The sequence below is a fragment of the Scyliorhinus torazame genome, chromosome 10, assembly GCF_047496885.1.
Source record: "Scyliorhinus torazame isolate Kashiwa2021f chromosome 10, sScyTor2.1, whole genome shotgun sequence".
Taxonomy (NCBI): Eukaryota; Metazoa; Chordata; class Chondrichthyes; order Carcharhiniformes; family Scyliorhinidae; genus Scyliorhinus; species Scyliorhinus torazame.
This window is the reverse complement of record NC_092716.1, coordinates 87,370,113-87,394,674: the sequence shown is the minus strand read 5'-3', so window position 1 is coordinate 87,394,674 and position 24,562 is coordinate 87,370,113. Positions and strand designations below refer to the sequence as shown.

Below are 24,562 nucleotides of genomic sequence, written 5' to 3'. Positions count from 1 at the left end.
AGACACCGGCTTCTTATACTTCGCCTTCAGGGCGGAGCTTGAGGTCAACGGCCAACCAGGACCCGGGATCTGTCAGCCAATGACATTAGGGCTTCCAGTCCCACATGACCCCCAATACATACTACCACACTTACATAGGCTTAATTTAACAAGATTGGTGGAACAGATGGAGGAGGATTTTAAGAGATGGGACATGATGCCCCTGTCACTGGTGGGTAGGGTGCAGGCGGTCAAAATGGTAGTCCTCCCGAGATTCCTTTTTGTGTTTCAGTGCCTTCCGGTGATGGTCACAAAGGCTTTTTTCAAGAAAATTGAGAAAAGTGTCATGAGTTTTGTGTGGGCCGGGAAGACCCCGAGAGTGTGGAGGGGGTTCTTGCAGCGTAGCAGGGATAGGGGGACTACCGAGCCTAAGTGAATACTACTGGGCCGCCAATATCTCAATGGTGTGTAAGTGGATGGGAGAAGGGGAGGGGGTGTAGAAGACGTGGAAGAGATTGGAGATGGCGTCCTGCAAAGGAACCAGCCTACAAGCACTGGTGACGGCGCCATTGCCGTTCTCCCCGAAGAAATACACCATAAGTCCAGTGGTGGTGGCAACGCTAAAAATTTGGGGGCAGTGGAGACGACATAGGGGAAGGACGGGAGCCTCGGTGCGGTCCCCGATAAGAAATAATCATAGGTTTGTCCCGGGGAGAATAGATGGGGGATTTAATAAATTGTAGCGCACAAAGACTCCATGAGACGAATATAGTGAAGTCGATGAGGCTTTATTAAGCGTGTCTGTTCCCCAGCAGCCCGATAGTAAACTGGCATGTGGGGGAAGACACCGGCTTCTTATACTTCGCCTTCAGGGCGGAGCTTGAGGTCAACGGCCAACCAGGACCCGGGATCTGTCAGCCAATGGCATTAGGGCTTCCAGTCCCACATGACCCGAGAGCTGGGGTTGTGCAACTGAGAGATCTGTTCGTAGACTGGACGTTTGCAAGTCTGGGAGCGCTGACGGAAAAATATGGGTTGCCCCAAGGGAATGCATTTCGGTACATGCAACTGAGGGCTTTTGCGAGGCAACAGGTGAGGGAATTCCCGCAGCTCCCGACGCAGGAGATTCAAGATAGAGTGATCTCAGGGACATGGGTGGGGGATGGTAGGGTGTCGGACATATACAGGGAAATGAGGGACGAGGGGGAGATCACGGTGGATGAGCTGAAGGGGAAATGGGAAGAAGAGCTGGGGGAAGAGATTGAGGAGGGGCTGTGGGCTGATGCCCTACGTAGGGTAGACTCGTCGTCCTCGTGCGCCAGGCTAAGCCTGATACAATTCAAGGTTTTACACAGGGCGCATATGACCGGAGCAAGGCTCAGTAAATTTTTTGGGGTAGAGGATAGGTATGGGAGATGCTCGAGAAGCCCAGCAAACCACACCCACATGTTTTGGTCATGCCCGGCACTGCAGGGGTTCTGGGTGTGGGTGGCAAAGGTGCTTTCGAAGGTGGTGGGGGTCCGGGTTGAGCCAGGCTGGGGGTTGGCTATATTCGGGGTTGCAGAAGAGCCGGGAGTGCAGGAGGCGAAAGAGGCTGATGTCTTGGCCTTTGCGTCCCTAGTCGCCCGGCGAAGGATACTGCTTATGTGGAAGGAAGCCAAACCCCTGGGCGTGGAGACCTGGATAAATGACATGGCAGGGTTTATAAAACTAGAACGGATAAAGTTCGCACTAAGGGGTTCGGCTCAAGGGTTCACCAGGCGGTGGCAACCATTCATTGACTACCTCGCAGAACGATAAAGGAAATGGGAAGGTAACAGCAGCAACCCAGGGGGGAGGGAGGGAAGGGGGTGGGTCCTCAGGGGTGTTTTTGTATAGATATTTGTACTAGGTCATGTATATTGGATTGTTTGATTTTATTTTTGGAGAGTTATTATTTTTGTTATGGCAGTTTCCATTTAGTTTATATATTATTTATTTATTTGTTAAAACGGTCACTGTTATTTATATTGTTTTATTGTTGTAAAAAGGAAAACCTTTGTAATGTTTTATTTGGCCGAAAAATTTGAATAAAATATATTTAAAAAAAAAAAAAAATAAGGTGAGCAAAAATGGAGTCGGGGGACAAGTGACAGAATGGATTGTTAGCTGGCTTAATGACGAAAAGCAGAGAGTGGGAAACAGGGTAGTTATTCAGAGAAATGTGGGAAGCGGTGTCCCACAAGGTTCAGTGCTGGGAGCACTTCTGTTTGAAATTTATATTAATAATTTTGATTTTGGAGACTTCCGGGTGCGGCGATGACCAGCTAAGTCGCACGTTTCGGCACCTCCCGTTTTAACGGACTTTTGGGCTCTTATCGGGAGCCCCAACGGCAATTTTCGAAGACTAAACCCACTGTGAGGCGACATAGAAGGGAGTCCCCCCGGATGTGAATGGACAGAAGAGATAATAGTGGCCAGATTGCGGAGGATCCTCTGGAGCAGCGGCAAAGAAGGGAAGTGAGAAGCAAGATGGCGGCGGAGGGAGGCCAGTTGGTATGGGGCCTGGAACAGCAGGAGTTCCTCCGGCGATGTGTGGAGGAGCTCAAGAAGGAGGTGCTGGCGCCGATGCTGCAGGCGATTGAGGGGTTAAAGGAGGCGCAGACGACCCAAGAGATGGAGCTCCGTGGAGTGAAGGCAAAAGCTGCCGAAAATAGGACGAGATACAGGGCTTTGTGGTGAAGACGGAGATGCACGAGGCACTGCATAAGAGGTGTATGGAGAGACTGGAAGCCCTGGAAAATAGCTTGAGGAGGAAGAACTTAAGAATCTTGGGTCTTCCCGAAGGGGCAGAGGGAGCGGACGTTGGGGCGTATGTGAGCACGATGCTCCATACCTTAATGGGAGCTGAGGCCCCGACGGGCCCCCTGGAAGTGGAGGGAGCGTATCGAGTCCTCGTGAGAAGACCAAAGGCAGGAGAAATACCTCGAGCAATAGTGTTGAGGTTCCACCGCTACAAGGACAGGGAGATGGTCCTGAGATGGGCGAAAAAGACACGGAGCAGCAGGAGGGAGAACGCGGTGATCCGCGTGTATCAGGATTGGAGTGCGGAGGTGGTGAGAAGGAGGGCGAGTTTCAATCGGGCCAAGGCGGTGCTCCACAGGAGGAAAGTGAAGTTCGGAATGTTGCAGCCGGCAAGACTGTGCGTTACACACCAGGGGAAACACCACTACTTCGAGACGGCAGAGGAGGCGTGGACATTTATTGAAGAGAAGAAGTTGGACTAGATTGGAGAAAGAGTGTTTGAAATGAAGTAGTGAGGTGGTGGCAAGGGACTGTGAATCAGAGGGGTGGAAAATTTTCTTTCCCCTCGGAAGAGAGGGGACACGAAGAAATGTGGGCGCCGGTGGGGAAGGAGAGAGGGAGCTGCGGCATCAGGGGCGGGGCTGAGAGGGAAGCGCGGGCTTTGCTCCCGCGCTATGGAAATTGTGGCAGGAAAAGGGGGCGCAGGAAGGAGGGGGCCTCACATAATGGGAGGCTAAGGATAGACTGGGGAAGCCGAGGTCAGCCAGAGTTTGCGGACTTCCGGAAGCAATATGGGTTAACTGGGTTGCTGCTGCTATGGGGAATGGGGAGCTGTTACGGGATGGGATGGTCGGGACGGGAGGGCGCTGTCGGGGGGATAAGCGGGTGCGTGGGAACCGGGTGAGGAGCTGGTCTAAAAAAGGGGATGGCTAGTCGATGGGGGGGGGGGGGTGTAGGGGTAAAGAGCCCCCCAACCCGGTTGATCACGTGGAACGTGAGAGGGTTGAATGGGCAGATTAAGAGGGCAAGGGTACTTGCGCACCTAAAGAAGCTAAAGGCAGACGTGGTCATGCTTCAGGAGACGCACCTGAAACTGGCGGATCAGGTCAGATTAAGAAAAGGATGGGTTGGACAGGTATTCCACTCGGGCTTGGATGCGAAAAATTGAGGGGTGGCAATACTGGTGGGGAAACGGGTATTGTTTGAGGCGAAGACCATAGTGGCGGACAGTGGGGGTAGATACGTGATGGTGAGTGGCAGATTGCAAGGTGAGGCGGTGGTGCTGGTGAATGTATATGCCCCGAACTGGGATGACGCGAACTTTATGAAGCGTATGTTGGGGCGCATCCCGGACCTGGAGATGGGAAAGTTGGTAATGGGGGGGGGGGGGGGGGGGGGGGGGAAGACTTCAACACGGTGCTGGACCCAGGGCTGGACTGGTCCAGATCTAGGACCGGGAGGAGGCCGGCAGCGGCCAAGGTGCTTAAGGGCTTTATGGAGCAGATGGGAGGAGTGGATCCCTGGAGATTTACTAGGCCAAGGAGTAAAGAGTTTTCCTCCTTCTCCCATGTCCACAAAGTGTACTCCCGGATAGACTTCTTTGTCCTGGGAAGAGCGCTGATCCCGAAGGTGGCAGGAACGGAGTATTCGGCTATTGCCATTTCAGATCATGCCCCATATTGGGTAGATCTGGAAGTAGGAGAGGAAAAGGAACCGCGCCCACTCTGGAGATTAGATACGGGACTGTTGGCGGACGAGGTGGTATGTGTAAGGGTGAGGGGATGTATTGAAAGGTACCTAGAGATCAATGATGACGGAGAGGTCCAGGTGGGCGTGGTCTGGGAGGCGCTGAAGGCGGTGGTTAGAGGGGAGCTGATCTCCATAAGGGCCCATAAGGGGAAACAGGAGGGTAAAGAAAGGGAGAGATTGTTGAGGGAGATTTTGAGGGTGGATAGGCAATATGCGGAGGCTCCAGATGAAGGGCTATACAGGGAAAGTCGGAGATTGCACACGGACTTTGACTTGTTGACCACGGGTAAGGCGGAGGCACAATGGAGGAAGGCACAGGGAGTGCAGTATGAATATGGAGAGAAGGCGAGCCGGCTGCTGGCCCAACAACTTAGGAAGAGGGGGGCGGCGAGAGAGATCGGAGGGGTTAGAGACGAGGAGGGAAAGATGGAACGGGTGCGGAGAGGGTGAACGGGGTGTTTTAAGGTATTTTACGAGAGGCTATATAAGGCTCAACCCCGGAAGGGAAAGAGGGAGTGATGCGTTTCCTAGACCAGCTGGAGTTCCCGAAGGTTGAGGAACAAGAGATGACAGGACTGGGAGCGCAGATTGAGGTGGTAAAAGGAATTGGGAACATGCAGGCAGGGAAGGCCCCGGGACTGGATGGGTTCCCGGTGGAGTTCTATAGGAAATACGTGGACCTGCTGGCCCCACTTCTGACGAGAACCTTTAATGAGGCTAGGGAAAGGGGGACACTACCCCCGACGATGTCGGAGGCGACGATATCGCTGATCCTGAAAAGAGACAAAGACCCGCTGCAGTGCGGGTCATACAGGCCTATTTCCCTCTTGAACGTAGATGCCAAGCTTTTGGCCAAGGTGATGGCGAGGACTGGATAGAGGACTGTGTCCCTGGGGTGGTGCATGAAGATCAAACGGGGTTTGTTAAAGGGAGGCAATTGAATGCTAATATACGGAGGCTGCTGGGGGTGGTGATGATGCCCCCACCGGAGGGGGAGGCGGAGATAGTGGTGGCGATCGATGCAGAGAAACCATTTGATAGAGTGGAGTGGGACTACCTGTGGGAAGTACTGAGGAGATTTGGATTTGGAGAGGGGTTCATTAGATGGGTTCAGCTCCTGTACAGGGCCTCGGTGGCAAGTGTGATTACAAATAGGCAACGATCTGACCACTTCAGACTATATAGGGTACAAGACAGGGATGTCCCCTGTCCCCGTTACTGTTTGCGTTGGCAATTGAGCCACTGGCCATTGCGCTATGGGGCTCTAGGAAGTGGAGGGGGGTACTTAGAGGAGGAGAAGAGCATCGGGTGTTATTATACGCGGATGATTTGTTGTTGTATGTCGCGGACCCAGTGGTGGGGATGCCTGAGATAATGCAGACACTCAGGGAGTTTGGAGAATTTTCCGGATATAAATTGAATATGGGGAAGAGTGAACTGTTTGTGATGCACCCCGGGGAACAGGGCAGGGGAATAGACGATTTACCGTTGAGGAGGGTAACAAGAGATTTCCGGTATTTAGGGATCCAGGTGGCCAGGAACTGGGGAACCTTGCATAAGCTTAACTTGGCACGACTGGTAGAGCAGATGGAAGAGGACTTTAGGAGGTGGGACATGGCGCCCCTGTCATTGGCGGGCAGGGTGCAGGCGGTTAAAATGGTGGTCCTTCCGAGGTTTCTTTTTGTGTTCCAGTGCCTCCCTGTACTGATTACAAAGGCCTTTTTTAAGAAGGTGGACAAGAGTATTATGAGCTTTGTGTGGGCTGGAAAGACCCCACGAGTAAAGGGGGGGTTCCTGCAGCACAGTAGGGACAGAGACTCGGCAGTGCCAGTCCCTCTAAGTGATTATTATTGGGCCGCCAACGTGTAAATGATATGTAAGTGGATGAGGGAAGGGGAAGGAGTGGCGTGGAAAAGACTGGAGATGGCGTCCTGTAGGGGAACTAGCCTAAAAGCACTGGCGACGGCGCCGTTACCGTTCTCCCCAAAAAAATACACCACAAACCCAGTGGTGGTGGCAACTCTAAAAATTTTAGGGCAGTGGAGACGACATAAGGGAGTGACGGGTGCCTCAGTGTGGTCCCCGATAAGGAACAACCATAGGTTCATCCCGGGAAGGATAGATGGGGGATTTAAATCTTGGCAGCGAGCAGGAATTGCGAAATTAAAGGACTTGTTCTTAGACGGGACGTTTGCGAGTCTGGGAGCACTGACAGAAAAATATGGGTTGCCACCTGGGAATGCATTTCGCTATATGCAAATGAGGGCATTTGTGAGGCAACAGGTGAGGGAATTTCCGCAGCTCCCGGCGCAAGAGATCCAGGACAGAGTGATTTCGGGGGCATGGGTGGGTGATGGTAGGGTGTCAGATATATATATAGGGAGATGAGGGAGAGACGATGGTAGAGGAGCTGAAGGGAAAATGGGAGGAGGAGCTGGGGGAAGAGATTGAGGAGGGGCTGTGGGCAGATGCCCTAAGCAGGGTAAACTCTTCGTCCTCGTGTGCCAGGCTCCGCCTGATACAATTCAAGGTTCTACACAGGGCACATATGACGGGAGCAAGGCTGAGTAGATTTTTTGGAGTGGAGGATAGGTGCGGGAGATGCGTGGGAAGCCCGGCGAACCACACCCACATGTTTTGGTCATGTCCGGTATTGCATGGGTTCTGGGTGGGTGTGGCAAAAGTGATTTCAAAGGTGGGGGGTGTCCCGGTCGAACCAGGCTGGGGGTTGGCTATATTTGGGGTTGCAGATGAGCCGGGAGTGCAGGAGGCGAGAGAGGCCGATGTTTTGGCCTTTGCGTCCCTAGTAGCCCGGCGAAGGATATTGTTAATGTGGAAGGAAGCTAAACCCCCGGGCGTGGAGGCCTGGATAAATGACATGGCAGGGTTTATAAAACTGGAACGGATAAAGTTCGCACTAAGAGGTTCGGCTCAAGGGTTCACCAGGCGGTGGCAACCGTTCCTCGACTATCTCGCAGTGCGATAAGGGAGAATAGGAAAAGTAGCAGCAGCAACGCGGGGGGGGGGGGCTCATTTGGGTCCTCAGGGGTTTTATGCGTGTGTTTATATATTAGTTATTTATATTTGATTTTATGAAGTTACTATTTTAGTTACTATTTCTGTTGTTTCTTATTTTGTTGTTGGCAGTTGCCGTTAGTTAGCATATTATTTATTTAAAAAACGATTAATGTATATATTATTACAAAGTTGTAAAATGGGAAATTTTTGTTTGATCAAAAAACTTTAATAAAATATATATTTTTAAAAAAAATAATAATTTGGATTTTGGAATTAAAAACAGAATTTCCAAATTTGTGGTTGAAATCAAATTTGGGATAATAGTAAATACGGCAGGTTGACATTAATAGAATGGGCAAATAAATGTCAAAACCGATAAATTTTGGATAACACCTTTTTAGTAGGAAGAATAGGGAGGTCACAATACTTGGAAAGTGCAAGTCTCGGTGGGGTGGAGGAACAAAGGGATCTTGGAGTACATCAATCACTATAGGTTGTGCTACAGGTTAGCAAGGCCAGATGGGTAGAAGACGAGTCATGAAGGGGTGGATGTGGAGAGGATGTTTCCTCTTGTGGAAGTTTCTAGAACGAGGGATCACTGTTCCCTCATTTAAGATAGAGACTAGGAGAAATTATTTCCCTCCGAGTGTCATGAGTCTTTAGAACTCTTCCTCAAAAGGAGGTGGAAGCAAAATCTTTTAATATTTTTAAGACCGAGCTAGATTGATTATTGATTAGCAGGCAAGTGGGTAAAAGGTGGTTGGCAGGATTATGGAGGTTACAATCCGATCAGCGATGATCTTATTGAATGGCAGTGCAGGCTCGAAGGGCCTACTCTTAATTTCATCATAGAATTTACAGTACAGAAGGAGGCCATTCGGCCCATCGACTCTGCACCGGCTCTTGGAAAGAGCACCTCCATCCTATCCCCATAACCCAGTAACCCCACCCAACACTAAGGGCAATTTTGGACACTAAGGGTAATTTATCATGGCCAATCCACCTAACTTGCACATCTTTGGACTGTGGGAGGAAACCGGAGCACCCGGAGGAAACCCACGCACACACAGGGAGGATGTGCAGACTCCGCACAGACAGTGACCCAAGCCGGAATCGAACCTGGGACCCTGGAGCTGTGAAGCAATTGTGCTATCCACAATGCTACCATGCTGCCCCAATCGCTTATTGTCACAAGTAGCCTTCAAATGAAGTTACTGTGAAAAGCCCCTAGTCGCCACATTCCGGCGCCTGTTCGGGGAGGCTGGTACGGGAATTGAACCATGCTGCTGGCCTGCCTTGGTCTGCTTTCAAAGCCATCGATTTAGCCCTGTGCTAAACAGCCCCAGTAGCCCTTTGTTTGTGTGTATGTTAAAGTATGCTAAATTCTATGCTAACCCTCAATTGAACCTGTTAGAATGCACTTCAGGGTATTTTGTGCAGTTCTGGTTGCAATATTATGAAAAGGAAGTTTATGCGCTGGAGAAGGTTTAGAAGGATGATACAAGAAATGCTTGAGTACACATCTCAGGAAAGGTTTGGCAGGCTGGATCTTTCCTCTCAATAAGAGTAAGGCTGGGGGCTGACTTAATAGAGTTATTTAAGATTCTGAAATGGTTTGATCGAGAGAAACTATCAATCTAAGTCATCTCTCTCTCTCTCTCTCTCTCTCTCTCTCTCTCTCTCTCTCTCTCTCTCTCTCTCCCTGTTCAATATGGCCCACATCAAGGTACCCGATTGAGTTTGATGCCCCTGCTTTAGAAACAATTTCCGGGATGGAATGGAGATCTTGGTGACTTCGGAGGGATTTGTGTATTTTTGATGGATATGTTTTTTTTGAATGTGAGAATTATCCAATTGTAATTTATTTTATCCACTAGGTTTTGATTCAAAAATAAATGCTAAATTGGACACAGAAAAAGGAAGTTTTGATGAAGATAATGATCCTCCAACAACCTCATTGATTATACAGTGCACTGTGAATAGGCAAGAATCGGCATCAGTCAAACATTGTGAGACGGCATCTTCTTTACCGCTTAAACCTAATCTACCAACACTGTCCCACAAAATCAACTTTGATGTTCTCAATTCTGGGGTAGCATGTTTGACTGGTAGGTACTTTCAAACAGGAATGTTCCTAAATTTCTCACATGGCAGAGCAGTCCATTGAATGGGTTCACATTGAGCTGAGTGGACTGATAAATTACAATGTGAAGAAAAGTTTCATTCATTCGTATATTTGAGTACCACTTTCACTATTTTGGTAACAAGACTGTTTTGTTAGCTCTAAATTCTGTGAGTAGTTGCATTTCCATTTCTGTTGCTTGTGCTTTAACCGTTTTTATTTTGAGGTTCATAGTGGTTTATTTTAAGAAATTGTTTCTTTTATCAATTGAATTTTGCAAAGTAATCAAAAGGAAGCACTGTAAGTAATATTGTCACTGCTTTTTTGCTTCTGTGATAGCTGAAGGTAAGTTCTTCATACGACACCATGGAGGCAGGATAACAGCGAGGTTTATTTACTCTACTCACAATACTACAATTATACTACTCCTCAACCTGCAGGGTCACGCTCCCCGACCTGCTCCCAGGTGGGAGTGGCTCAGACAGCAAAGGCGTGGGTGCACACGGCACCGGTATGCTCTCATCGGGCAGGCCGGTGTCCATGTTGGAGCCGTTGTCGTCATCGTCAATGGAGGAAGGAGAGATGGTGACTGGTTTGTTGCCGGAGAACGGCATGTCCACGTGACATCCAAGAGCCTTGCTCCTGGTCGCGGACCCCCGCTCGATTTCTGCGGCTTCCACCCTGGAATGTTGGGTTGGGGGAAACTCCGCGGTCACTCTAGGGTGAGTCACGGCGATGGCCGTGGAACCTGCAGTGGGTTCTTCTCGCGGAAACCCTGGCTGATCACTTTTGGTTGCTGCCGGTGATCTTGTCGACGACTGATAGTGAGGACCGCCTAGGCCTTGCGTTCCCGTAGGACGTGCACGACACTCTCCCTGGAGAGTGTGATGTCTACTGCTTTCGGGAGAGTCAGGGGAGTCTCCATCAGTAATTTGTGTTGCGTCTCTTGGTCCCGTAGCCTACAGACAAAACAGTCCTACATAGATTCGGCCAGGCGGCCCCACATTCGCATGTCCATAGGCGTGCCAAAACCCCCCATTGGATTCGGTCGGGGACTGCGAGACCGTGTAGAAACAGTATCTTCAGACCATGATTGAGGGCTGTGGGTTTAAGCGTCTTTTGACCAGCATTGTGAACGACAACGTGTCCGGCCTGTCCTTTTAGTCGAGGCTTTTAATTAAAGCATAGGTTGGACCGCCGACGAAAGTTAGCAGTGTGATTGTTTGCCTTTCATCACCCGCGACGGCATTTGGCTGAAAAAAGTTGTACCCGCTCGACGTATTGGGCCCAATCGTTGGTGTCAGCTTCAAATGGTTCCAGTTTACCAATGTGCGCCATTGCTCTGCTCAAGGCAGAGGCCCCTCCAGCCTAGATTAAGCTGGTCGGTGGCGAAAAGTCCGGTGGCTGCGACAACTCCACTTTATCCTCATCACCAGTGTGATAGCCAAAGATAAGGACTTCATACGACACCAGGTAGACAGGATAATAACTAGGTTTATTTACTCTACTCACAATACTGCAATTGCACTACTACTCGCCCCTCAGGGTCATCCTCTGGTTTATATCCTGTGAGGTTCCTCCCAATTAGGGGGGAGGCTCTGCCAGACATCATGGACGCGATTCTCCACTCCCACGCCGAAGTGGCCGCGCCGTCGTGAACGCCGTCGAGGTTCACGACGGCGCGGAATGGCCCCGGTCCCGACCGATTCAGGCCCTGACAATGGGCCAGTATCGGGGCCGCGTCATCTACACGCGCCAGGCTTTGTCGCCCGTGTAAAAGCGGCGCTGCATAGATGACGTGGCCAGTGCCGCATAACGGGCGTCATCCGCGCATGCGTGGTTGCCGTCCTCTCTAAGTCCGCCCCGCAAGAAGATGGGGGACTGATCTTGCAGGGCTGCGGAAGGAAGGAGGTCCTCCTTCAGAGAGGACTGCCCGACGATCGGTGCGCACCGAACGTGGGCCACCCCACATTCCAGGTAAAGACCGGTGCAGGATCCCCCCCCCCCCCCCCCCCCCCCCCCCCCCCACAGGCCGCTCCCCCCAATGTTCACGCACCGCTCACGACTGCAGCGACCAGGTGTGGACGGCGCCGGGGAGAACCCGCCGTTTTGGCCTGGCTGCTCGGCCCATCCGGGCCTCAGAATAGCGGGGGTGCCGGAGAATCACCATTTTCGGTGTCTCCGCCGATTCCCCGGCCTGCGGCCCACGAAACTCGACCGGGCCGTTCCCGCCGCTTGGGAGGTCGGCGTCCCCGGAAATTTTGGCGGCCCAGGCGATTCTCCCAACCGGCGTGGGAGTGGAGAATCGCGCCCCATGATTTCCTTCCCTACACACTGCAAATTGCCATGCTGTCTCCAATAGTCAAAGAGAGGGGAGGTGCTGGCATAGTGTAGTGTCACTGGACAAGCAGTCCAGAGACCCAAGCTAATCTCTGGGGAATAGGGTTTAAATCCTACTATGGCAGCTGGTGGAATTTACATTCAATCATTAAATCTGGAATGAAAAACTAGTCTCAGTTATATTGATCATTAAACCATTGTCAATTGTCGTAATTTACTAATATACTTCAGGGAGGGAAATCCTGGTCTGGCCTACATCTAGCTTCAAAACCACAGCAAGCCTCTCAGTTGTATCAAATTGCTGTGGATTCTGAAAATAGCAATGAAACTGAGTGGACTACCAGGCATTGACCTAGGCACCAAAAAACACTTCTTATTGGGAAGATTTTGCCAAAATTTGAAGAGCTGGCATAGTCATGCTTATGGAATTCTCCCTTACAGAAAAGGTCCCATGCATTACTGTCTCAGGATTTGACAGGACATGCCCTCCAGAGGTGGCAGCATAGTGATATACAGTCGGGAAGGAGTAACTGTGAGAGTTCTCAACATGGGAGTGCATCAGGTCAAACATCAAATCTGGTCACCACCTATAGTCAGCCCCACCCTCTCCTGTCATCCCACCCTCCGCTGAACACCATGTTAAACACTACTTCAAAAAGACACAAAGGGTGGCAAGAGCATAGAAAGTACTCTGGATGGAAGACTTCACTGTACATCATCAAGAATGGCTCGGTAGCACCACTACTGACTGAGCCCTAAAGTACAAAGCTGCTCGGCTGGGAATGCGGCTAGTGGTGAGGGAACCAACAAGAGGAAAAAAAATCTACTTGACCGTGTCCTCACCAATCTACCTGTCCATGACAGTATTGGCAGGAGTGACCATCGCTCAGTCCTTGTGGAGTTGAAGTGCCATCTTCACATTGAGGATGGCCTCCATTGTGTGGTCCCACCACCGTGCTAAATGGAAAGATTTCAAACCGGTCTAGCAGCTCAAATTTGGCATTCATGAGGGGCTGTGGGCCATCAACAGCAGCAGAATTGTACCCTATCACAATCAGTAACCATGTGGTTCAGCATAGCCCCCACTCTACCATTACCATTAAGCTGGGAGATCAGCCCTGCTTTAATGAAGAGTGCAGAGGGGATCATAGGAGCAGCACCTGGCATACCTAAAATGAGGCGTCAACATGGTAAAGTTACAACACAGGACATAAGAACATGGGAATTAAGAGCAGGTGTAGGCAATTCAGCCCCTCGAGCTGGCTCCGCCACTTAATCAGATCAAGGCAGCATGGTAGCACAGTGGTTAGCACAGTTACTTCACAGCTCCAGGGTTCCAGGTTCGATTCCTGGCTTGGGTCACTGTCTGCCCGTTCTCCCCGTGTCTGCGTGGGTTTTCTCCGGGTGCTCCGGTTTCCTCCCACAATCCAAAGATGTGCAGGTTAGGTGGATTGGCCATACTAAATTGCCCTTAGTGTCCAAAAAGGTGCGGTGGGGTTGCTGGGTTACTGGGATAGGTTGGAAGTGTGGGCTTAAGTGGGGTGCTCTTTCCAAGAGCCGGTGCAGACTCGATGGGCCGAATGGCCTCTTTCTGCACTGCAAATTCTATGGCTGATCTCCTTGTCTCAAATCCCCACCCTCCCTGATTCCATTTCACGTTAACCCATTTTTTAGTGGAAATATATCTATCTCATTCTCGAAACCATTTAATGATTCAGACTCCACCGTACTATGGGACAGCGAGTTCCACAAATTCACCACCCTCTGCGAGAAGTAGTTTGTCCTCATCTCAGTTCTAAATCTACCGCCTCTCAACCTATATCTGTCACCTCTCGTTCTAGATTGCCCCACAAGGGGGAGCATTTGGTCTACATTTACTTTATCAATCCCTTTTAGTACTTTATATACCTGGATCCAATCCCCTCTCATCCTTCTAAACTGTGAGTGTAAACCTAAACTGTTTAATCTCTCCTCGTATGTCAATGCTTTCATCCCTGGAATCAATCTGATGAACCTCCTCTGAACTGCTTCCAATGCCATCACATTGACTGTTTGCATGTCAGCCAAAGTAAGCAGCATGCAATAGACAGAGCTAAGCGATCCCGCACCCGAATGTGGCATCAAGGACCCCGAGCAGAACAGGAGTGAATGGAGAGGGGGGCTCTTCACTGATTGGAGACATACCTAGCCCAAAGGAAAATGGTTGTGGTTGTTGGAGGACAATGATCTCCGTTCCAGGACATACGGCAGGAGTTCCTCAAGGCTAGTATCTTAGACCCATTTTCAGCTGATTCACCTTCCCTCCATCATAAGATCAAACGTGGGGATGCTTGCTGATAATTGCATATGACTGCACAATGTCACATAGAAATAGAAACAGGGATAGGCCATTCGGCCCCTCAAGGCTTCTTCACCATTCAATATGATCATGGTTGATCATCTATCTCAAAGCCATACTTATGCTTTCTCTCATACTCCTTGATGCCTTTAGTGTTTATACATCTATTTCCTTCTTAAATATATTCAGTGACTTGGCCTCTACATCCTCCTGTGATAGAGAATTCCATATGTTCACCACCCTCTAAGTGAATACATTTCTCCTAATCTCAGTCCTAATTGGCCTACTCTGTATCCTGAGACTATGATCCCTTGTTCTGATCTCTCCTTCATGGAGAACATCATCCCTGAACCCAGTCAGCCAGCTCTGTTTGAATTTTCTATGTTCAAATGAGATCCCCTCTTATTCTAAACTCCAATTAATACAGGCCCAGTTGAACCAATCTCTCAATATGGCAATCCTGCTATGGCAACTCCTTCTATGGCAAGTATATCCGTTCTTTGGTAAAGAGGTAAAATCTGCACCGATTACTCCTGTTGTGGTCTCACCAAAGCCCTCTACAGTTGCAGTAAGACATCCTTGCTCCTGTACTTGTATCACCTTGCAATGAAGGCCAATATATTATTTGTCTTCCTAACTGCTTGTTGCACCTGCATGCTTTCTTTCAGTGACTGGTGTACAAGGACACCCATTGTACATCAACACTTCTCTATCTAACATCATTTAAATAAAATTCTGCCATTCTGTTTGTCCTACTGAAATGAATAACTTCACACTTATTCATGTTATCTACTGCATCTGTCATGTATTTGGCCACTGACTCAACTTGTCCAAATAGGCTTGAAGCCCCTTTACATCCCCCTCACCACTCACGTAATTTTGCATTGTAAGCAAACTTGGAAATATTACATCTGGTTCCCTCATTCCAATCGGTGATATATAATGTAAATACCTGTAGCCCAAACATTGATCCCTGCAGTAGCTCACTTGGCACGGCTGCCATTCCGGAAAGACCCATTTATTCCTACTCTCTGTTTCTGGTCTGCTAACCATTTCCCAATCCCATGTGTTTTATTTTTGCATACTAACCTCTTGCATGGGACTTTATCAAAAGCTTTCTGAAACTCCAAATACATCACACCCACTGGTTCTCCCATACCTTTTCAACTAGTTGCATCCTCAAAAAAACTCAAAGTAGGATTGTCAAACATTATTTCCCTTCCATAAAGCCATGTTAATTTTGTCTAATCGTTCATATTTTCGAAGTGTCCTGTTATGGTATTCTTTATAATAGACTCCAGCATTTCCCTTACTATTGATGTTGGGTTAACTGGTGTGTAATTTCCTGTTTGCTCCCTCCTTTTTTAAACATCTGGGAGAAGTTTGCTACCCTCCAATCTGCCAGGACTATCCAGAATCTACAGAATTTTGTAAGATGACAAGCAACACATCCACTATTTCCATGACCATCTTTAGTACGCTGGGATGTAGATTACTAGGCCCTGGGGATTTATTGGCTTTCAGTCCCATTAATTTCTCCAGCACGTTTTCCTTACTAATACAAATTTCCTTTAGTTCCTTCTCACTAGACCCTTGGTTCTTGTAGGGTCTCTTATTTTCAAATAACAGACGAGGATCCTGTGGTAGTTTGAGATTGAGTTTTATTGCAAAAACTTAGTACACATTCCAATACAAACAAGGAAATAAAAGCCCATCAGGGCGTTAGGAAGAAAACAGTGGAAAGAGAACAAAGACTAAGAGAGCGGGCAACATGTGCACCAGTAACTTTATACCTGCATGGTTTGATACCGCCTCCCTCTCTACTCCCTATTGGCTTACAAGTTGTGAACTGTGGCTTCTGAATAGTGATCCTTACCATCGCTCACATTGGTATCTAACTTACTGGCTTAACTTACTTTGTTACATTGTCACATTTGTAGTCTGGATCTGAAAAGCTGGTGTGTTCCCACAGTATACTTTCCCACAGCAACAATATTTTCAAAACTTAGTTTTAATATTTGGGTTTTAATATTTGGTTTTTGCCCTGTGCAGTGCTTCGATCCAAAGTCCTCCCTCTATGTCTAGTTCTCTCTCCCACTTTTCCCTAGTCTTACCCAGGGAGGAGCGCATCTCCTCTATCAGTATAGGTCCCCAGTTTTCCCTCCCTAGGTCGCCCGCAAATGGCAGTTCTTCAACTAGCGAATGTCCTGGTATGTGGGGATATGTTGTAGTTTCCCTACGGAGGAAGGTTTTGACCTGTATGTGCCTCAGTTCTTTTCCTTTTGGTAGCTGGAACTTCTCTGTGAGTTCCTCCGGGGTCGCTACTCTGTTGTCCGTGTACATGTCTCTAACAGTTAGCGTCCCCTCGTCCTGTTTTCACCTTTTGAAGGTGGTGTCCGTTATTTCGGGAATAAACGTGGTTGTTACAGTTGGAGGCCGTAATGGACATTTCGGTTAGGCCAAAGTGCTGTCTCATCTGATACCACGTTCGGATGTGGTTACTATCACCGGGCTTCTTGAGTACTTGGCCGGAGGGGATGAGAGTGCGGTTGTGACTAGGGCTCGGAGGTTTCTATGCAGAAACTCTCTTCCATCCTCCCCCATTCTTCTCCCGCTTCCTTCATCCATCCCCTCACTCCATTTGTGGATCCATGTCCAGTGTGGGCTATTTGAATCCCCAGGTAGCGGAATTTGGTTTTGGCCTGTTTGAACGGTAAACACTCCAGCTCTGTCCCTCTCCCTTGTGGGTTCACCGGGAAGATTTCACTTTTGCTCGGGTTGAGTTTGTAGCTTGAGAAGGCTCCAAACTCCTTTCGGAGCTTCATGATCCCTTCCGTGCTGGCCTGGCGGTTTGAGGAGCAGGACATCTGCATAGAGTGAAATTCTATGCTCTCTGTCCTCTTCTGGATACCTCTCCACCCCATCGCCATTCTGAGGGCCATCGTCAGTGGCTCGGTTGCCAGATCAAACAGCAGCGGGGACAGCGGGCATCCTTGCCCCATGCCTCTGTGCAGATTGAATTCGTCCACAAGTATTTAGAGCTGGTGATGTTTGTGCGTATGCTCGCCATAGACCAGGTACAGCATCCTGAATTGTACATTGTTCTCATAAAGGCCATCTAGGCTTTGTTAAATTCTGCCCTACGCTTTTCCAGGTCTGCTCCAATGTCCTGGTACACCCTGATTAAGTGACACTCCCAGTTGCAGGACCTTGTGCGTCCTGCCCAGTTTAAGATCCTTTCCCGGTCTTGATACCGGTGCAGCTTTATAATGATTGCCTGCGGCTGTTCCCCGGCTTTGGGCTTTGGCCAGAGTGACCTGTGGGCTCTGTCCACTTCTGGAAAATTGGGGAAGCTTTCCCATCCCACCGGATTGTCTAGCATTTCGGCCACATATTCTGTAGAGTTCCTGCCCTCTGTTCTCTCCAGTAGGCCCACAATCCGGAGGTTCTGGAGGCGCGACCAATTTTCTTGGGCCTCGACCTTCCCCTTTAGTGTCCCTTGAGTCACCACCACCCTTGCCATTTCTGTCCCCAGTAAGGCGATCCGATCGCTCTGGTTGGTTGCAGCCTTCCCCAGCTCCCTGATCGTCACTTCCTGCATCCCCAGCCCTGCACATCTTTTTGGGTTGTGGGGGTGAGATCACGCAAGCATGGGGAAAATGTGCAAACTCCACATGGAAAGTGACCCGGGGCTGGGATCGAACCCGAGTCCTCACGTGAGGCAGCAGTGCTAACCACTGCCCCACCGTGCTGCCCGTCATATTTTCTATTTTGATGGCGTCTTTGATTCCTGGAGTTCCTGCGTTATGCACTCCCTCCATTTATTCATCAGGGATGGAAGGGAGCCCTGCGTACCATCCAGCAGTCCTCCCTATTCAGGTTTGACCTGGACCTCATCTCCTCGTGTGCTTGCCATTGCTTTGGGCTTCCTCTCCAGGTTCTTACTACCTTTGCTGTCTTGTTTGCCCCGAGGGATCCTGCTGGTTGGCATGTCTTGATGGTGTTGGAGGATGGTGAGGGTTTTTATCCCCAGTTTTAGCGGGCTATTTTGTGTCCAACGTGCCGAAATTCGAGTTTCCAGGAGAAGAGCCAGCTTTTGCTCATCTGCTCAACACACCCCTGTCACCGGAAGTCCTTTCTTCACCATTTAAAACTCCTCTGATACTAAAGCAGCCTGTGTCTATATGCAGCAACATTCAGACTTGCGTTGATAATTGGCAAGTTCCATTCGTGCTACATTAGTGCCAGGCAATGACCATCTCCAACAAGAGAGAATCCGTCCATCTCCCCATCACGTTCAATTGCATTACTGCCACTGAATCTTCCACTATCCGCACCTAGGACTTAGCATTGAGCAGAAAATGAACTGGACCAGCAATATAAATACTGTCTAACGGAGCAGGCCCATGAAGAATAATTTTTTAAAAAGGATCTAGTAGAGGGGCCAAGATAGCCCAATATATTTTGAGCTGCAGAAACATTTATTTAAGTATTTCAGTAATGCATGTACATGACTTCCGGTGACGGCGGGCGGGAGGCGGCCGCACAATGGAGGGCTCCCGTTCGGGAACGGCATTTTTGGGGCTTTAAGCCCGGTCCCAGGGTCCACGGAGGCGGCAAAAGCAGGGAGAAGGCACAGAGGCGGCAGAGTGACGAAAAATGTCGAGGGTGAGCAAAAGAACATCCGGAAGGAAAACAGCTGAAGGTCTGTCGGGGAGTGGAAAGGTCACCGCGGGGTCACCAAGGAAAATGGAGGCTGGAACACCAGGGGAGGCCGCATTGCTTACGGCTGAAGAAATAACTAAGGTGATGGCTGCGAAATTCAAAAGGCAGTTTACAAAATACACGGAGACAATGAGGAAGGAGATGAGAGAGGTTTTGAGTGTGCTGGTGGAGGAGGCGATTTCCCCGGTGACTAAGGCGGTGGCGAGCGCAGTGGCGGAGGTGCGAGAGCAAGGGGAGGCGCTGAAGGAAGTGGAGGAGACATTATTGCAGCACGGTGATCAACTTGCCTCGATGGGGAAGGAGATGCGGAAGGTGATGGACATTAACAAGGATCTACAAGGAAAAATGGAAGACCTGGAAAACAGATCCAGGCGACAGAATGTGAGGATTGTGGGGCTGTCCGAAGGAGTTGAAGGACCGAGGCCGACTCTTGTGTATCATGTACGGTACTCTTTCAGAGGTTGGAGGGCGTTGAGTGTAGGGGAGGAAGGGGAGTGGACTATATAGGTTAATGGTGACCATGGGCGGTCCCGGACTCCTTTTTCTCCTTTGTTTTTTTGTTGCCACCGTGGGAGGGTTTGTTTTACTGGATGCATATATTGACAGGTGGGCTGTTGTTTGGGGTGGTGGGAGGATGGGATCGTTGGTATTATTAAGGGATTGATTTTGTATTTGTTACCGTTTACTGTTTGTGGGTGTAAATTTTGAAGGAAAATGTGAAAATGTAGAATAAAAACATTTATATAAAAAAAAAAGTAATGCATGTACACTTAACTCGAGTATTGTGTGGGGTATGTGTTACTTGCAACAATTCTCTTCAAAAATATGAAGTTGGGATGTTTGTCCTTTGTGTTAGTTAGGGGATTTTGAGTAATTGTACAAATTACTAACAATGTAAACATTTTTTTTTTTTGCTTCAGGAGCCAGAGATAAGTCTGGTCGTGCAGTCGTGATAATAACAACAAGGAACACAATCTGGCTAAATCCACATTGCAACGTCCCTGAACTTGTGCGACTCCTTATCTACTTCTATAGTATTTCCAGGTATTCTGACATTTGCTTTGCATTTCGCTATAGTAATGAATTGCCTATGTAGCAGTTTTTGTAACCTGTGCGCTATGCAATTAGTTGGACTCTTGAATGGACTGTGCTACACTGGAGAAAAGTAGAAAAGGTGGAGAGAAGGAAGAGAAGCTGATTTGTAGGCTCATCAAGAATTTTACTGGGGAAATGGAAATGGGGTCGATTAGGCAGTTTGAATTGTTGCTCTTATTAGCCTTAGTTTTATTAGCTCTAATTCTGTCATCTTTGCTCACGAGTCGCCAGGTATCTTTCTGATACCGCCACGTGGTTCAAGCTCAAGTTATGATTAATAATACAGCACACCCGGGAGCCCGGCAAACCACGCACATATGTTTTGGGCGTGCCCGGCACTGGAAGGGTATTGGAAGGGAGTGACGGGAGTGATTTCGCGGGTGGTGAAGGCTCGGGTCAAACCAGGCTGGGGGTTAGCTCTATTTGGAGTTGCGGAAGAGTCGGGAGTGCAGGAGGCGAAAGAGGCCGACGTTGTGGCCTTTGCGTCCCTAGTAGCCCGGCGCAGGATCCTACTCATGTGGAAGGAGGTGAAACCCCCCCCGGACTGGAGGCCTGGGTAAATGATATGGCGGGGTTCATTAAACTGGAGCAGATAAAGTTTGCCCTGAGAGGATCGGCTCAAGGGTTCACCAGGCGGTGGCAGCCATTTCTCGACTACCTAGGGGAACGTTAGAGGGAAGACAGATGACCAGCAGCAGCAACCCAGGGGGAAGGGGGGGGGGGGTTTAGTTTAGTTTAGGTCAAAGATAAAGGGGTTTTGTTAATGTGTATTGTTAAAAATTTCTGTATTGTTATTGTTACGTTTGCTTTGTAAGAGGGGAAAAATTGTTGTTTGGGAAAAAAAAATTTCAATAAAACATATTTAAAAAAAAAAAGAAAAATAATACAGCACACTGCTTAGTAAGAGTTAAAACAACGATCATTTATATATACAGCAATAAATATTTATACAATAATCCTACTGTCTATATCAAAACCTACCACTACTGGCCAATACTTAACTTTAGGAATGGCCCACCAGGTCAGGGAAGCGAATGGTTTATCGAATTGGGTCTGGCCTGCGAGATTCAAAGGCTGATACAGGTCGATGGCTAGGAGTCTCTATCTGGTAGTGATCGCTGGAGTCAAGCTTACTTGTTTCTTTGTCGAAGGTTCTTGCGAAGGTTGCGAGCAGGAAGAGAAGGGGGAGAGAGAGAGAGAGAGAGAGATCTGAACTTGGCCCCTCACTTTATGGGGCCCAGGGGCTTCCCGCCTCTCGGGGCGGCCCTTGACCCTGAGTCCCAAGTGATTGGACTTGTTCCCAATCACTGGGTTCGATATGTCCAATAACGGGGCGATTCCTCGATCGGGGGGTGGTCGTTCACCTGTCTTTGTTTCGGCCACTGCAGGCGCCGACAGGTCTGGTCCGGCATTCAATTGCTAATATGTTGCAATTGTTCCCGGGGATAGCCGATTAAACTGCAGATGTCTGGGTTGATGTGCTGCTAATAGTCTTGAGTATCGATCTGGGCCGACTTCCCCAGAGCCGAATACACTATTCTGTCTGCAGCTGTCCGTTTGTGTCCTATTGGCTGCTTTTCCCATCAGCCTTTTCGGTTAGCCATTTTAAATCGGGTTTTGGCCAAATTAATAGGGAATCAGCCATTTTAGGTGGCTACAGAATTTTCAGCTTCAAGGGCAACAGAACAAGCTCTCAGGATTTAGCATAATTCTCATTCTATAGCAACTAAAGTTCCATCAGAGACATCTCCGATAATTATGCTCATTCTATTAAATGTCTTGAAAAATTATCTGAATTCAACATAATATGCAGGTAGTTTAGACATAATTTTGTTGTTGGAAAGTATTGTTACTGACATGAAGTGTGCAATTCAAGTCGAGTTCAAATTCACACTTTTTCAGTTTCATTCATAGAAATGCTGTACATTTTCTAATAGTGTCAGTGAGTTCAGATGTAACCTATAGATTAGTTTAAACTACATACTATAAGAAAAAAATCAAATACTATAATTTTAACAATGTAATTTCTAAATTCTGCCATTTGCAAATTGCAAGATCTTGAAAGCTCATATGAATGTTATTTTGCATCAGATGTGTTAATTGCCATCTCATTAAGGTTTACTATTTTGAAACAATGCCATTATTAAATGAATAGATTTATTTTATGAAAGAAATTAATGTGAGAACTTAAGTGTATATTTATTTTCATTGTATTTGATTCGAAAATTCAAAAGAACACAAACCTTTTTAACAATTTAAATTGTGTACTGTCTCAAAACATTTATTTAGATAGTTATCTTCTATGAATGTGATATAATATACATATTTATTGCAATTGTGTTTACTGCTTTTTAGACAAGATATCCAGAGTGCAGGACTAATTATTTTGGTGGATGCCCGACGTTGCTCTCCTGTACCAGCATTATTTAAAGCTTTCAATAGCGTTCAGGTGATGCATTTTAAAGTACCTTTTTGAAGTTGCAAACTGTTAACCATTCAAAGTACATTGTGTTGTACTACAAGGCTGCTGCTCTTTTCCGGAGTTTCATAATTTTCTTACAGATTAATTCCAGATAAAGGTTTGTAGGATAAGAACGTATCTCACTCCTACTCGTATTCCTTTTAGTCAACAGTAGCAAGCATTAAAAGTTTGTGAAATATATAGATATAAACAACCATGCGAACGAGAATAGGAGACACAACTTCGAGTTGACTATCTCCAGCTGCTTCATGAATAAACCTCCCTCCATCCTAATATCAGGAGTTTGCGGATGACACCACTGTGTACAGTTTTGGTCTTCTTATTTGAGGAGGGAAGTAGTTGCATTAGAGGCAGTTCAAAGGAGGTTCACTAGATTGATTCCAGGGATGAGGGGCTTGTCTTATGAAGAGAGATTGAGGCATAGGAGATGTACTGACAAAATAAATATAGAGTGGATGCTTTCTTTTGTGGGGCAATCTAGAACAAGTTTTAGGACGAGGGGTAGCAGATTTAAGACCGAAAATTAGGAGAAATTATTCTCTCAAAGGATTGTGAATTTGTGGAATTCACTGCACCAGAGTGGTGGATGCCGGGACATTGAGTAAATTTAAGGAAGACACAGACGGAATTTTAATTAGTAATAGGTTGAAGGGTTGTGGAGAAAGGGCAGAATTGTGGAGTTGAGGCCGAAAGGAGATCAGCCATGATCATATTGAATGTTCTTGTGTTAAGGTATGGTAAAGTTGCTATAGTCCCAGATGACCATAGGCTGCTTCACCTTTTGAGGGCGAGAACTGACTGGTGGTGATTTTAACCTGAGGATCACCGCACTGGGGCGAGGGACAAGGTTGAGAACCGGCGGGTCCTTCATGAATAACCTCAGCCGGTACAGGAATTGAATCTGCGCTGCCAATTGAGCTAAACCAGCCCTCTTGTGTTAGTAGCTCTATTCACAACTCCTCTGATAATGAATCAGCCAGTGCTAGTCTGCACTGAAATTCTAGGACTCTAATGATTAGCCACCGTGTCACCGCTAGAGACTTTCCATTTGATCTCCCTTTACTTGGGTTTAGCTCAGGCCTTTTCCTACCTTGAAGTCAAAGGAAGGTCTGACCTCTTGTCTTGCATTCAGCTGTTTACTCCATTTTTGGAACCGAGTGATTATAGCAGAACTTGAATTGAGCAGGTAAACAAATTATTGATGATTCATTCCCTCATTTTATTGTACGGACAATGGGCACATGCAAAATTAGGAAGTTAGGAATAAAAATAAAAGTCAGATAATAATTTCTTAACACAAAGATGAAAAATGGCAAATGGGTTACCTGGAGTCTGTTGATGCATAGTCGCAGACACTATGGGTGCAAATTAATGGCCGCATTGCGCTTAAATGAGAGCGGCGTTAGAATGCGGGAGAGGCTGAAAACGAGAACCGGGCCGAGTCTGGATTAGTTTGTGATCAAATCAGCCTGCTCCAGTTCCCGAAATCAGGAACCCACCAAAGCATGGTGAGAATCCAATTATCACCACTTAAGGCCAATTTCCATATAATTAATGGGAGACCCATTCAATTAAGAGGAGCGACCCCGTATCTAACGGCCTCCCCAGAAGTGGCCACGGTAATGGGGGGATAACAGGTGTCTCACGACGCATTTCTCTGCGACGCATTCAAAAGGCTTTATGAGCTCATAAATGTCATTTCCCAATTTTCTCTACTATCCCATTGCAAAGTAATTAAGCAAAAATCTAGAATACCCAGCACAGTTCCATTTATGTTCAACCAAATTTTAAAAAGAAAATAAAAATAACTCCGAGCCCCTAAGTTTTGATTCTTTAAATGCTCGTTATAACATTTGCCTTGATAACCATATTACATTTCTGCTTATTTAAAGGATTAAAATTTAAAATAGTGATGATAAGCTCCAAGTAT

At 47.8% G+C, this 24,562-nt stretch overlaps 1 protein-coding gene across 5 annotated transcripts in view; it reads left to right on the top strand.

Moving 5' to 3' along the window:
- Nucleotides 1-24,562, top strand: part of plekhg4 (pleckstrin homology domain containing, family G (with RhoGef domain) member 4) — a 371,163-nt gene that overhangs the window by 76,188 nt on the left and 270,413 nt on the right. For all 5 annotated transcript variants that reach the window (XM_072518380.1, XM_072518379.1, XM_072518378.1 and 2 more), the window contains 3 exons: nucleotides 9,408-9,638; nucleotides 19,976-20,099; nucleotides 22,506-22,599. In XM_072518380.1, coding sequence (XP_072374481.1) covers nucleotides 9,408-9,638; nucleotides 19,976-20,099; nucleotides 22,506-22,599 — 449 coding nt within the window. The remainder of the gene's footprint in view (nucleotides 1-9,407; nucleotides 9,639-19,975; nucleotides 20,100-22,505; nucleotides 22,600-24,562) is intronic.